This window comes from Oncorhynchus masou, chromosome 20 (assembly GCF_036934945.1).
Source record: "Oncorhynchus masou masou isolate Uvic2021 chromosome 20, UVic_Omas_1.1, whole genome shotgun sequence".
Lineage (NCBI taxonomy): Eukaryota > Metazoa > Chordata > Actinopteri > Salmoniformes > Salmonidae > Oncorhynchus > Oncorhynchus masou.
Window position 1 is genome coordinate 7,387,107 of NC_088231.1, and position 15,857 is coordinate 7,402,963.

General features: G+C 42.8%; 1 protein-coding gene across 1 annotated transcript in view; it reads right to left on the bottom strand.

The window, feature by feature from the left end:
• The window catches only part of mtnr1aa (melatonin receptor 1A a), a 68,935-nt gene extending 53,349 nt beyond the window's left edge, over nt 1–15,586 (bottom strand). Inside the window, exons 1-2 of the mRNA XM_064926167.1 lie at nt 15,506–15,586; nt 15,255–15,409 (exon numbers count right to left, since the gene is read on the bottom strand). Of these exons, the coding sequence (XP_064782239.1) occupies nt 15,255–15,409; nt 15,506–15,558 (208 nt within the window). The 5' untranslated portion in view covers nt 15,559–15,586. The remainder of the gene's footprint in view (nt 1–15,254; nt 15,410–15,505) is intronic.
• Between the last annotated feature and the right edge of the window lie 271 nt (nt 15,587–15,857).

Sequence of the window (15,857 nt, forward strand, 5' to 3'; positions counted from 1 at the left end):
ATTTCCCAAAGACAACCTCTGGATATGACGCTGAGCACGTGCGCTCAACTTTTTTGGTCGACCATGGCGAGGCCTGTTCTGAGTGGAACCTGTCCAGTTAAACCGCTGCATGGTCTTGGCCACCGTGCTGCAGCTCAGTTTCAGGGTCTTGGCAATCTTCTTATAGCCCAGGCCATCTTTATGTAGAGCAACAATACATTTTTTCAGATCCTCAGAGAGTTCTTTGCCATGAGGTGCCATGTTGAACTTCCAGTGACCAGTCAGTATGAGGGAGTGTGAGAGCGATGACACCAAATTCAACACACCTGCTACCCATTCACACCTGAGACCTTGTAACACTAACGAGTCACATGACACCGGGGAGGGAAAATGGCTAATTGGGCCCAATGTGGACATTTTTACTTAGGGGTGTACTCACTTTTGTTGCCAGCAGTTTAGACTTTAATGGCTGTGTGTTATTTTGAGGGGACAGCAAATTTACACTGTTATACAAGCTGTACACTTACTACTTTACATTGTGGCAAAGTGTCATTTCTTCAGTGTTGTCACATGAAAAGATATACTCAAATATTTACAAAAATGTGAGGGGTGTACTCACTCTTGTGATATACTTAGTTTGGAGTAATTAAAACTTGTTTTTCAACCACTCCACAAAATTCTTGTTAGCAAACTATAGTTTTGGAAAGTTAGTCAGGACATCTACTTTGTGCATGACACAAGTCATTTTTCCAACAATTGTTTACAGACAGATTATTTCACCTATAATTCACTGTATCACAATTCCAGTGGGTCAGAAGTTAACATACACTAAGTTGACTGTGTCTTTAAACAGTTTGGAAAATTCCAGAAAATTATGTCATGGCTTCTGTTAGGCTAGTTTACATAATTTGAGTCAATTGGAGGTGTACCTGTGGATGTATTTCAAGGTCTACATTCACACTCAGTGCCTCTTTGCTTGAAATCGTGGGGAAATCAAAAGAAATCATCCAAGAACTCAGAAAAAAAATGTAGATCTCCACAAGTCTTGTTCATCCTTGGGAGCAATTTCCAAATGCCTGAAGGTACCACGTCCATCTGTACAAATAATAGTACGCAAGTATAAGCACCATGGGACCACGCAGCCGTCATACCGCTCAGGAAGGAGACACGTTCTGTCTCCTAGAGATGAACGTACTTTGGTGCAAAAAGCGCTAATCATTCCCAGAACAACAGCAAAGGACCTTGTGAAGATGCTGGAGGAAACAGGTACAAAAGTATCTACAGTGGGGAGAACAAGTATTTGATACACTGCCGATTTTGCAGGTTTTCCTACTTAGAACTGAAAAAGTGTGTGACAGCAAGGAGGACTACAAACCTGACTCAGTTACACCAGCTCTGTCAGGAGGAAAGGGCCAAAATTCACCCAACTTATTTTGTGGGAAGCGTGTGGAAGGCTACCCAGAACGTTTGACCCAAGTTAAACAATTTAAAGGCAATGCTACCAAATACTAATTGAGTGTGTGTAAACTTCTGACCCACTGGGAATGTGATGAAATAAATAAAAGCTGAAATAAATCACTCTCTACTATTATTCTGACATTTTATATTCTTAAAATAAACTGGTGACCCCCCCCCCCTGAATTAAGACGGGGAATTTTTACTAGGATTAAAAGTCAGGAATTGTAAAAAACTGAGTTTAAATGTATTTGGCTAAGGTGTATGCAAACTTCCAACTTCAACTGTATATATTTCATTTATTTAACTAGGCAAGTCAGTTAAGAACAAATTCTTATTCACAATGAAGGCCGACCCAGGCCAAGCCCTGACACAGGACCAATTGTGCACCGCCCTAGGGACTCCTGTAACGGCTTCTAGAAGTAGTGAGTGGAGGAGTCAGGCGCAGAGAGCAGGGTAGTTCAAAGATGTGGATCTTTTACTTCCAAAAAACAGAGAGACGGTCACACCACACACACAAGGGCGCATGAAGACCCAGTCCAACAAACAGGACGAAACTGTTCGGGAAAATGGAATCCACAAAATATTCACACACCATAAACAGAAAAACAAGCCGCACAAAAGCCGGCGGGCCTGCTGGGTTTAAAAAGCCCAAAACAAAACCCAAACAAGAAACAGGTGAAACTAATCAGACAAAACTAAATGAAACAGAAAAGGGGATCGGTGGCAGCTAGTATGCCGGCGACGATGAACACCGAGCGCCGCCCGAACAGGGCGAGGCACCATCTTCGGCGGGATTCGTGACAACTCGCAATCACGGCCGGTTGTGATACAGCCTGGAATCAAACCAGGTCTGTAGTGACGCTTCTAGCAGTGAGATGCAGTGCCTTAGACAGCTGCGCCACTCGGGAGCCCTATAAATAGCAACACACTGGGCAAAAACTGGTTGAATCAACGTTGCTTCCACGCCATTTCAATGAAATGATGTTTGAACAAACAAGAAATAGACGTTGAATTGACGTCTGTGCCCAGTGGGAACGGAATAGGCAAAATAATAGGGGCCCAGAAAAGTGCTCTATTTTCATCTTTAAGGAACAAATTCCACAGATGAAATGTCTCTGTATCCCTCCCTTTCTATTAGTCTCTCTCTACCTCTCTCTCTCCCCCCTCCGTCCATCCCCAAAGGAGTGATGATAACAGCAGAATTATAACTGAACCGAGAGCATCCTGACCGGTTGCATCACTGCCTGGTATGGCAATTGCTCGGCCTCCGACCGCAAGGCACTTCAGAGGGTAGTGCGTACGGCCCAGTACATCACTGGGGCAAAGCTGCCTGCCATCCAGGACCTCTATACCAGGCGGTGTCAGAGGAAGGCCCTGAAAATTGTCAAGGACCCCAGCCACCCCAGTCATAGACTGTTCTCTCTACTACCGCATGGCAAGCGGTACTGGAGTGCCAAGTCTAGGACGAAAAGGCTTCTCAACAGATTTTACCCCCAAGCCATAAGACTCCTGAACAGGTAACCAATGGTTACTCAGACTATTTGCATAGTGTGCCTCCCCAACCCCTCTTTTTTGCTGCTGCTACTCTGTTTATCTTATATACATAGTCACTTTAACTATACATTCATGTACATACTACCTCAATTGGGCCAACCAACCAGTGCTCCCGCACATTGGCTGCATTGTGCATTATGCATTGTGTCCCACCACATGCCAACCCCTATTTTTACGCTACTGCTACTCTCTGTTCATTATATCTGCATAGTCACTTTAACCATACCAACATGTACATACTACCTCAATCAGCCTGACTAACCGGTGTCTGTATATAGCCTCACTACTGTTATTTTCAAATGTATTTTTACTGTTGTTTTATTTCTTTACTTACCTACACACACACACACACACACACACACACTTTTTTTTCTCCGCACTATTGGTTAGAGCCTGTAAGTAAGCATTTCACTGTAAGGTCTACACCTGTTGTATTTGGCGCACGTGACGAATAAAATTAGATTTGATTTGAACCACACAACACAATCCAAACCTTTCATTAAGTTTGCTCACTGCTCCAGGGTGTCTTGATAGACACACATCACACACACAGACAGATGTTCTTGTCTATTAATGTTCTGGATTATGTCATGTTTCGTGTGGACCCCAGGAAGAGTAGCTGCTGCTTTCGTAACAGCTAATGGGGATCCTAATAAAATACCAAATACACACACACACACACACACACCACACACACACACTGGCAAGCCTACTTGAAGAGGTTTTGACGACTTTCCCTTTTTTATTGCCCTAGTTGACTGGAGGTGATGTTGAGACTGATTTACGGCCGATGTTAAGTGGGTTATGACGAGAACTAAGGAGAACGTTGCTTAGCCAGGCCTCGCTCTCTAATCCACTTCTTCCTAACAAATTATTAATTTATGTAGCTCGGACACACACACACACACACACACACACACACACACACACACACACACACACACACAAAGCCACCAACACACACACATTAGCGAAGCCACCAACACAGACACACACGCATACAATAGGAAGCTGCCAACACACACACACACACACACACACACACACAGGGAAGCCACCAACACACATACACGCAGCGAAGGCACCCCCAGGTCATGCACTCCCGCGGCCCTCACCTGAGTTTACCCACCATCCTCCTTGCTCCTGACAACATGCCCTATCCCCCCACCACTGCTTGACTCCTAGTGTTGTCAGTCGCCGCGGCAACGGACATCAACAGGAGCATGCAGCTTTTTTGGCCAAGGCTCACTGGTAAGAGTTGACAAAGATGTCGATCGCAATGTGACTATCTGGTTATCGTTTTGAAGCATTGCGGTGCTGTTTTAAACATGTTCTTATGCTGAGGGAACGGTACCAATTCCCTTGTTAGGCAAGCTGTGCTTTGTGTAGTGTAGCGAGGCAAACTCTGTGGTAACAGACTGGTTCTCGGCGGATGGTTTTGTAGAAATTCCAACTGACAAGACATCATGAAAAGTTTGAGCATATCAACCAAGGTTACACATATCCAACTTAGAAAGCTATGCAACTAAAGAAGATAGGGACAATGTCTACAGAGAAGAATAAGAAAGCAGATTACTGCTATTCATTGAGTGATGCGTCATGTACACAATAGAGTCGATACGGCCACCGTGTCAGTGTCTCTGTGGAAATGTGAACAGGGGTTTCAAGGAGGTAGTTAATGACAGCTTCTCCGTTGCACCCGGAGGAAAAAGAGAGCCGGCACAGTGTCAGAGTAACAATATGTCAAATGCAGCGGCGTTCATAGTGGTGGCGGATTTCAAATACTTAATAAACATATCAGCCAGCCGCTGTTCAATTTCACACACGGTGGCAGTGGACACCTGGTGTGTGGCACTAAACCCACATTCAAATCACCTATAGCTGCACTGATCTTAAAGAAGGAGCCTACCGGGCCAAGTCAAAATGGGGTCCCGGCCGGTCTCAAATTAGCGCCAGTCGCACTTTCCGGTGTGAAAACTAATGATACTACCAGCCCACTGGATTTTTATAATTTAACCTTTATATAACTAGACAAGACAGTTAAGAACAAATTCTTATTTAAAATGACGGCCTACACCGGCCAAACCTGGACGACACTGGGCCAATTGTGCGCCAGCCTATGGGACTCCCAATCACGGCCGGATGTGTTGCTGCCTGGATGGGGAAGAAGGACACAGACATCTCATCCCACTTCACGGATGCAAACTTTACACTGTTTCAAAGAGTGGAACTGTTGCTGCTTTGTTTGAGAGCTTTTGGGATTTGCATTAGATGCAACAGCCAATATCAAAAACATTTTTGCACCATTTGTTGTCCAAGCAAGGAGTCTACACAGCATGGGCCTGTAGCATGGGCCTGTAATGGGGCGCCAGGAAGCCTAGTGGTTAGAGCGATGGTCTAGTAACCGAAATGTTGCTAGATCGAATCACTGAGCTGACAAGGTAAAAAGCTGCCATTCTGCCCCTGAACAAGGCTGTTAACCCACTGTTCCTAGGCCGTCATTGAAAATAAGAATTTGTTCTTAACTGACTTGTCTAGTTAAATAAAGGTAAAATAAAATAAAAAATGGGTATTGAGTGCTATTGTCTGGCAGTATTCAGATTTTCATACCATACAATTCCTGTTCCATACCGGAGTAAACATTTTTTTGTGTGTAGGTGGCGCACAATGCTAATTTTGCCAGCAGGGATGTTGATTCAGGAGGGGATTGATTGTCTCTGCTGTAACCAAGAGACTTGATCTTGCAAGTCTCACTGATCTAGCAAGTTAGCAAACCAAATGCGTAGCTGGAGCCATTAGCTGGAGATCATTTATTTGGCACATCCCTTTTTTTTACGGTATTGAAAATCATACAGTTGTTATTTCAAAATACCCCGGTATACCCTATACTGCCCAAACCTATTGAACGTGTCACTCAAAAACAGGTGGTGTTGACATCTTTATGGAACAGCATGACAGCTCACTTTGATAGTTTTATTTATTTATTTTTACCCCTTTTTCTCCCCAATTTCATGGTATCCAATTATTTTAGTAGCTACTATCTTGTCTCATTGCTACAACTCCCATACGGGCTCGGGAGAGACGAAGGTTGAAAGTCATGCGTCCTCCAATACACAATCCAACCAAGCCGCACTGCTTCTTAACACAGCGCGCATCCAACCCGTAAGCCAGCCGCACCAATGTGTCGGAGGAAACACCGTGCACCTGGCAACCTTGGTTAGCATGCACTGCGCACAGCCCGCCACAGGAGTCGCTGGTGCGCGATGAGACAAGGAAATCCCTATCGGCCAAGCCCTCCCTAGCCTGGACGACTCTAGGCCAATTGTGCGCCGTCCCACGGACTACCGGTCGCGGCCTGTTGTGACACAGCCTGGGCACGAACCTAGCTGTCGCTGCAGTACAGCGCCCTTAACCACTGCGCCACCCGGGAGACCTCACTTTGATATTGTTTTGACTACACAACAGAAGTTGACTGCTGCAACTAGATCTAACAAATTGACCTGGTGCCAACATGTACTCATTCCAATCCTTGTAATGTAAATACAATACACTACATTCTGGCAATACTATGTTTGTCACGTGCATCCAGCAAAAGGAACCTTGAACTTTACAAGACAGGTCTAAAATGGGACTCTTCTTCTGTCTGGTTGTCACGAACGTCGTCAGAGAAATGACCGGACCAAGGTGCAGCGTGGTGAGCGTACATTTTCCTTTATTAAGAATGTCATCAACAAGACAACCAAACGCCAAACGTGCAGCTTCCTAGGGCTATACAGGCCACTAACAAAGACAACTACCCACAACTAAGGTGGAAAAACAGGCTGCCTAAGTATGATTCCCAATCAGAGACAATGATAGACAGCTGTCCCTGATTGAGAACCATACCCGGCCACAACATAGAAATAGAAAACATAGAAATAAAGAAACTACAATGCCCACCCTAGTCACACCCTGGCCTAACCAAAATAGAGAATAAAAGCCTCTCTATGGCCAGGGCGTGACACTGGTACACTCCAATGACATATATTGGGCAGCAGATTGTCAGAGAGGTGAACAAACAGCTCTGGTCACAACACCCCAGGTATTTCCCTGTCACTCAAACATTCTAGGCTGTCCATTGACAGATGATTAGTGAATACTAGACCGGGGCCATATAAAAATAAATTCATGAATTTGTATGTCTGATGTTATGACTATATCAAGTCTCTCTTTTGCTGTGGAATCTCTTTGAACGCAGTGCAAATTTTGTACCTAATACACATTTCTGTGTAAAGACACAATAAAGTACTATCTAATCGAATCTAAATATTTTAAACACAGTTTTATACTTTAGTGTTGCTGTTGGTTCGGTGTGTCTAGTACAACAGAATGGTCTCTAAAAACAAACCTCAATCTAGTTTGACCCAGAGTTCAATTGGGATTTAAAATGTCTTCCCCTCTAGATGAAATTCAAACTTGACTCTGAGGGAAATCACTGCAATTAAAAATATCAATTTCCCTCCAAAAAGAAGATTTGTCTTTTGTTTTTTCACTGAGCTCTCTAATTTGACGTCACCGTGCTGTGTACCAATTTCCGTTAAAGAGGTTTAGCAACAAAGCCAGTGGGATATTTAGGGGCCGTAAACGCTTGTCATAAATGGAGACATACGCAAAGCACTTAATGCCGTATTATATGCTTAGAAATCATGTATTATGCTTGGAGCTACAATAACAGACTCTGGAGGGGCAGTGGGGTGTGGATTCTATGATGATCCAAAATAACATTTCATGAAACAAAAACAAACTTTGGAACTTTGAAGTTTGAATCTGAGGTTTACCTAAACATCATTGAAACTTGTAATGTGTATACATGAAAAGACATGAATTTGACAGTATACGAATGGCTTGTAGACCATATATAGCTTTTAACCCAGACTCTATAATCAGACTCTGTAGTGTAGACATACAGTGCATTCAGGAAGTATTCAGACCCTTTGGCTTCATCCACATTTTGTTACGTTACAGCCTTATTATAAAATGGGTGACATCTTTTTTTCTTCCTCATCAATCGACACATACAGTACCAGTCGAAGGTTTGGACACACCTACTCATTCAAGGGGTTTTCTTTATTTTTACTATTTTCTACATTGTAGAATAATAGTGAAGACATCAAAACTATGAAATAACACATGTGGATTTGGAGTAACCAAAAAAGTGTTCAACATATCAACATATATATTTGTATTTGTTGCCTTGATGACATCTTTGCACACTCTTTGCATTCTATCAACCAGCTTCACCTGGAATACTTTTCCAACAGTCTTGAAGGAGTACGCACATATGCTGAGCACTTGTTGGCTGCTTTTCCTTCATTCTTATGGTACAACACATCCAAAACCATCTCAATTGGGTTGAGGTTGGATGATTGTGGAGGACAGGTAATCTAACCCAGAACTCCATCACTCTCCTTCTTGGTCAAATAGCCCTTATACACCCTGGAGGTGTGTTCGGTCATTGTCCTGTTGAAAAACGAATGATAGTCCCACTGAGTGCAAATTAGATGGGATGGCGTATCTCCGCAGAATGCTTTGGTAGCCATGCTGGATAAGTGAGCCTTGAATTCTAAATAAATCACAGACACTGTCCCCAGCAAAGCACCCCCACACCATCACACCTCCTCTTCCATACTTCACGGTGGGAACCACACATGCGGAGATTATCCTTTCAACTACTCTGCATCTCACAAAGACACGGCGGTTGGAACCAAACAGCTCAAATTTGGACTCACCAGACCAAAGGACAGATTTCCACCGGTCTAATATCCATTGCTTATGTTTGAACTTCTGTGAAGCATTTATTTGGGCTGCAATTTCTGAGGCTGGTAACTCTAATGAACTTATCTTCTGCAGCAGAAGTAACTCTGGGTCTTCCTTTCCTGTGGCGGTCTTCATGAGAGCCCGTTTCATCATAGCGCTTGATGGTTTTTGTAACTGCACTTGAAATTTTCCGCGTTGACTGACCTTCATGTCTTAAAGTAACGATGGACTGTCATTTCTATTTGCTTATTCGAGCTGCCATATTATGGACTTGGTTTTTTAACCAAATAGGACCATCTTCTGTACCCCTACCTTTTCACAACACAATTGATTGGCTCAAATGCATTAAGAAGAAATGAAATTCCACAAATGAACTTTTAACAAGGAATACCTGTTAATTTAAATGCATTCCAGGTGACTACCTCCTGAATCTGGTTGAGAGAATGCCAAGAGTGTGCAAAGCTGTCATCAAGGCAAAGGGTGGTTACTTTGAAGAATCTCAAATATAAAATGTTGATTTGTTTAACACTTTTTTGGTTGCTACATGATTCCATATGTGTTATTTCATAGTTCTGATGTCCTCACTATTATTCTACAATGTAGAAAATAGTCCAAATTAAGAAAAACCAAGGAATGAGTAGGTGTGTCCAAACTTTTGACTGGTACTTTAATACCCCACAATGACAAAGCAAAACAGTTTTGGGAAATTTTACCAAAATTCTTTAAAAAAAACAACAGAAATATCACATTTACATAAGTATTCAGACCCTTTACTCATTACTTTGTTGAAGCACCTCTGGCAGAGATTACATCCATAAGTCTTCTAGGGTATGACGCTACTAGTTTGGCACATCTGTATTTGGGAAGTTTCTCTAATTCTTCTCTGCAGATCCTCTTACGCTCTGTCAGGTTGGATTGGGAGCATCGCTCCACACCTATTTTGAGGTCTCTCCAGAGATGTTCGATTTGGTTCAAGTCCGGGCTCTGGCTGGCCACTCAAGGACTTTCAGAGACAGGTCCTGAAGCCACTCCTGCATTGTCTTGGCTATGTGCTTAGGGTTATTGTCCTGTTGGAAGTGAACATTCACCCCAGTCTGAGGTCTTGAGCGCTCTGGAGCAGGCTTTCATCAAGGATATCTCTGTACTTTGCTCCGTTCGTCTTTCCCTTGATCTTGACTAGTCTGTGAGTCCCTGTCACTGAAAATCATCCTCACAGCATGATGCTGCTGCTACCATGCTTCACCGTAGGGATGATGCCAGGTTTCCTCCAGACGTGACTCTTGGCATTCAGGCAAAAGAGTTCAATCTTGGTTTCATCAGACCAGAAAATTTTGTTTCTCATGGTCTGAGAGTCTTCAAGTGCTTTTTGGCAAATTCGTAGCGGGCTGTCATGTGCCTTTTACTGAGGAGTGGCTTCCGTTTGGCCACTCTACCATAAAGGCCTGATTGGTGGAGTGCTGCAGAGATGGTTGTCCTTCTGAAAGGTTCCCCCATCTCCACAGAGGAAGTCTGGAGCTCTGTCAGAGTGGCCATAATGTTCTTGGTCACCTCCCTGACTAAGCCCCTTCTTCCCCATTTGCTCAAATTGGCCAAGCTCTAGGAAGAGTGTTCGTGGTTCCAAACCTTCCATCAAAGAATGATGGAGGCCACTGTATTCTTTGGGACCTGAAATTCTGCAGAAATGTTTTGCTACCTTTCCCAGATCTGTGCCTCAAGACAATCCTGTCTCTGAGCTCTCGGGACAATTCCTTCAAACTCACGGCTTGGATTTTGCTCTGACATGCACTGCCAACTCTGGGACCTTATATAGACAGGTGTCTGCCTTTCTAAATCATGTCCAATCAGTTGAATTTACTATAGGTAGACACATGGGGCGGCAGGTAGCCTAGTGGTTAGAGTGTAGGTCCCGTAACTGAAATGTTGCTAGTTCGCATCCCTGACAAGGTAAACAGCTGTTGTTCTGCGCCTGAACAAGGCAGTTAACCCACTGTTCCTAGGCAGGTATTGTAAATAAGAATTTGTTCTTTAACTGACTTGCTTTGTTAAATAATGTTGTTTTTTTTAATCTCAAGAATGATCAATTGAAACAGGCTGCACCTGTGTTTAATAGTAAATAGTATACTTATGCAAATAAGGTATTTCTGTTATTTATTAATTAATACATTTGCCAAAAATTCTAAAAAACAATTTCCTCATATTCATTTTTATTTTTTTATTTTTATTTTATTTCACCTTTATTTAACCAGGTAGGCTAGTTGAGAACACGTTCTCATTTACAACTGCGACCTGGCCAAGATAAAGCATAGCAGTGTGAACAGACAACACATGGAGTAAACAATAAACAAGTCAATAACACAGTAGAAAAAAAGAAATAAAATTGTGTGTAGATTGACGAGGAAAACTTTTTTTCGTCCATTTTAGAATAAGGCTGTAATGTAAGAAAATGTGGATAAAGTTAAGGGGTCTAAATACTCTCCCAATGCGCTGTACAGGTATGTCATGTCTTCAAGTTCTCTGTTGCCATGATTTATTGTCTGGCACAAGTTGAATGATGAATTGAAATTGAATGACCTGCCCTAACTCATACACAACGACAAGTAAACACTGTTGTTGTGCCTGGTGTACCTCAAACACACACACACACAAGCGTGCATGTAGCGTGTATTCAAAACTTTGGCACACAAACAACATTCTGCTTCTGAAAGGATGGAAAGCAATGCAACATCGCTGGGTTGAGAGAGAGTGCTTCAAATTAAAGTTCAATGTGCAGTCAATCACACACACACACTCTTCTGCGGCACAGCCATTCTGTTCGCTGGCAAAGGGGCAGGCCACATGGGCAGAGGTGGTGGTGGCTTCCACGTTCCCCGGATGCCCAAAATGAGCCTTACTCCACGATTGGACCAATCTGTTTTAGCAACGCTATGGGACTTTGCACTTTGTCTGAAGTTTACAAAATACTTAGATATCCGCTGAGGAGAAAATAAGCATGATCAGTGTCCCAAATGGCTCGCTATTCTCCTTATGGGCCCTGGTCAAAAGTAGTGCACTGCATAGAGAGGGTGCCATTTGGGATGCATGTTAATGGAAACTTGCACGGAATTCAAACCCATTCTGTTATTTCAGTTTATTCCCATGCCTGAGTTTTCCCATACCACAAAACCCCATTTTGGTCAGCATCAACAAACAGACTTTGGTTGTCTGCGGTTTATCCATAGCTCGCAGACTGCTCGAGGAGTCAAGTCATAATCCGTGTTTACATTGACAAAACGAACCGGCACATGCATTCCATTCCATCCCATAAATAACAACCATGTCAAACATTATGTAGCCTGGTGAGACAACTCCATGCCAATAGACCTAGAAAATACTAAGGAAAAGTGTCAATCAATATAGCTGCCATGAGGCATACGTTTTGCCAATGTAGGGTTTTTTCCTTTTTTTGGGAGGCTTGAATAGAAAGAAAATTGTGAGGGCTTTGAGTTGGACATGCACCATCTTTGGGAACAGGGCAGGGAAAGTGCAAACGCTCCTGACAGGCATAAAACTAAGGATACAGGGAAACTGGGTGGCTGGCCTGCTTAAGGGATGTTAGTATTCGCCAAACGCTGTTGTGGAAACAGTGTTAGAGAGATACCACATTTTTTCACGTGGCTCAATTGAAGCCTGTCACATAGGTCCATTATTAATGACATCATACAAAGCCAATTATTGTTGTGTAGAAAGCTGACAAAAGACTGAATGGATATTCATGTCAGTGTAAATGGTTTCATTCAAAGCAGATATTCTAACTAGGGTTGGACGGTATTTCATACCTTCATACCGTTCCTGTACCATCCCGGGGTAAACGGTATTGCCAGCAGCGCAGACAAGGACCGCTATTTCTTTCCAAGCATAAAAATAAAATAAATGAAAAAGCATTTATGCAGCAGGGATCTTGATCCAGGAGGGGATTAATTGTCTCTGCTGTAACCAATAAGCTTGATCTAGCAAGTTAGCCACTTAGCTCACAAACCACATTTTTTATTTATTTAACTATCAAGAACAAACTCTTATTTACAATGACAGCCTACCCCGGCCAAACCTGGGACAATTGTGCACCACTCCCTAGGGGAGTCCCAATCACAGCCGGATGTGACTCAGCCTGGATTTGAACCAGGGTCTGTAGTGATGTCTCTTGCACTGAGATGCAGTGCCTTAGACCACTGCACCACTCGGGAGCCAAAATACCTAGCTGGAGCCCTGAGCTGGAAACAATTGATTTGGCACATCTTAGATACTTAATTTATAGTTCGTTTTCAGCAGTGGCGTAGCAAGGATTTGCAACTATAATGACAATGCAAGGAGATAACTGACAAACCAAAGAATAACTTTAGGGTGAGTGTGTACAAGGAAAAATAGGACACCAGCTACTGTGAAGTTGACAACAACGGCTTCCTCTCAACAGTCTAAAGTAGCTTCCTCGACGTGTCTCCTTTCCTTCATCTGCACTGATGTGAAAGGACTGGACTAGACAGGTGAAGCAGTTTAATAATTCGGGACTACCATTAGGACTTTCAGATCGGTGCAAATGAAGCACATGGGACAAGGAGTGGGCGCCACTTTAGACTGTTGAGATGCAGCCATTATTGACGCAGAAGGAGGAGAGGGAGCCACGTCAGACTATTGAGACGCACCCAGAGAGACTGCACTTGCTAAATCAATTGAACTCTGTGCACTTAAATGTATCATCCCTCCCGTCTTCAAAGATGTGCTCCCTAAATAAGTATCGTTTTTTTGGCCACAGACTGGGCACCATAAAATGTGATCAAACATGTCATACCAAATTAAAAAGATGTGTTTTTTTTCTGCACCTGATGGAATGTTCAATTCTATTTGCTGTATAAACTATTAAAAGACTCACATCCAGGACAAAGCGATTGTGCAATTCTGTGTATGTTTAAACCAATCGGAAGTGATTATAATGATAAATCAGGATGGAGAGGGGGGTGGGACAAGGAATTACAGGAAGTCTTATTAATAATAATATTCTTCACATTAGGGGGAGGGTCTTAATATGATTGGCACAAATATATTTTTCTTAAATCACTTAAAAGATGCTCTGCGTTTGACATTAGGTCTTGGCTGTGTCAATCAAACGCAACTAATATCACGAAACGTCAAAGGAAAAAAAGTCATTTGGGGGGTAAAAAAATTGTCATTTATCTAGATTCACATTCCAGTAAACTATAAACCCTCAGTTCTGTGTACAATGTGGATTCATCTAAAATTCCAATCTGTCATTGAATGGCCAGAGCGGCACCGGATCCCAAAGCATGTCCATTTGGTATTTGGAGAACTCACCAGTCAGTGATAATGTAGGACTAAATATGTATTTTCTCAACAGCTTAACTTCTATCTGGCACACATGTTATCTGTAGCCTATCAAATCACAATGTTATTACTGAAGAGATTTTATTTTTATGATATGTATATTATTGCGTTCTCACTCAAGAATGTCGTAGGTTCATATCACAGGGTTACAGCAGTACTGTACTTTGGAATAGAATCATTAAGACATGAAATATCCAAACATAAGTTAAACAACCACGCCACAGTACAATACTATAATGCATTTAAAATATACACACTGTACAACATACAACATTATCCTACATACAACATTATCCTACATTATAATATCAAACCCATTCTATATCCAATCTGCCATCTGGTGATAATAGGCAGGACACAGCAGCCCCACTCTGATCCCAATTGATAAAAACCCAAGTGCGCACGTGACGCATCTTCCGTCACTTCATCCAATTTTTACATTGAAAAATAAAACGGATAGTTGAAGATGTTCTCATTCAGACATCCCAGTTTAGTTACATGATTGATAGGATGAGAAATGCAAACTCAAACTAAGCATGTGGAGCCTGTGGCGCACATGTCTGCTGAAATACACTGCTGTCCATCCTATAGTTTATCTTGAGTAGCTGCGGGCGGCGCGTGTCAATCTATCTCCGCGAGTCTATTTTTCATTGACCCTCTCTGGCTATTGTTATTGCCTGGGCTATAATATCATAGGGTATGCGATCAGGCTACCAACATCGGCACGGCACCCTCTATAACGCGCGGGTAGCTACCTCCAAATGCCACCGGATCATTACTTTCACCGTAGCTTTAAGCTCAAACTAAATTCATTGGGATAGACCCGTGCATTTTATTGCTTTTCATCGATGTAGGTAGTAGGTCGATCACAAATTCTGCTCAAATAAGCCTACTTGTTTAGTTAATTTCTACATGTGCGCGCGAACAGCGTATATAGCTTTACCCAAACGCATGTCCTTTATTGTTGTCATATTTCGGACTGAAATGTAATCAAAACAATGTCGTGTCAAATACAACAATTTGAAACTTGTTTATAAACACAATACAATACTTTGGCTACTCCGACCTCGTGCACAATAGTATACATTACTCACCTGCATTCCTTAGCTTCTTATTCCGGTAGACAGAGAATATCACCAAAAGGTTGCCCAAAATATCAACCACGATAGTGAATATCAGGAAGCACCCCAAAGTTGTAGTAACCCACGGAGGGCGGTTCAACACTTCCTCGTACGGGTCCAGCGACGACCTGTTCAGATAAGACCCATTTATAATCATTGTATATTTTGTAACTTTCCCAATTAGCGAAATAAACGTGCCGCCCGTCCCATAATATGCAGTCTACATTTTGGACACAGGGATGCCGTGGTATTCTCCCGTGGCTTTCCTCCTCTCCATATTGCGCGTTATAAGATCCCGAAGACAACCTTCTGTTTAACCTTCTAGTCACAGTGCTCGTGTGTCAGCGTCTACACTTATATGGCTACATGTGTCCCCATCACATAGTTGGTATGTGACATTCAGAGGCAACTTCAGACCTTCCCATGTTAACATGATGTGATTACAGTGGGCCCGTCGTGGTTGGATGACGGGTAAGTGGTAGCCTCGTGATGCCTCTCAGCGGCCGAAAGAGGGAAAAACAGTGGACGGCACGCGGCGGCACTCGTTTCCAAGTGTCCTTTGAAGCATGTTTGCGA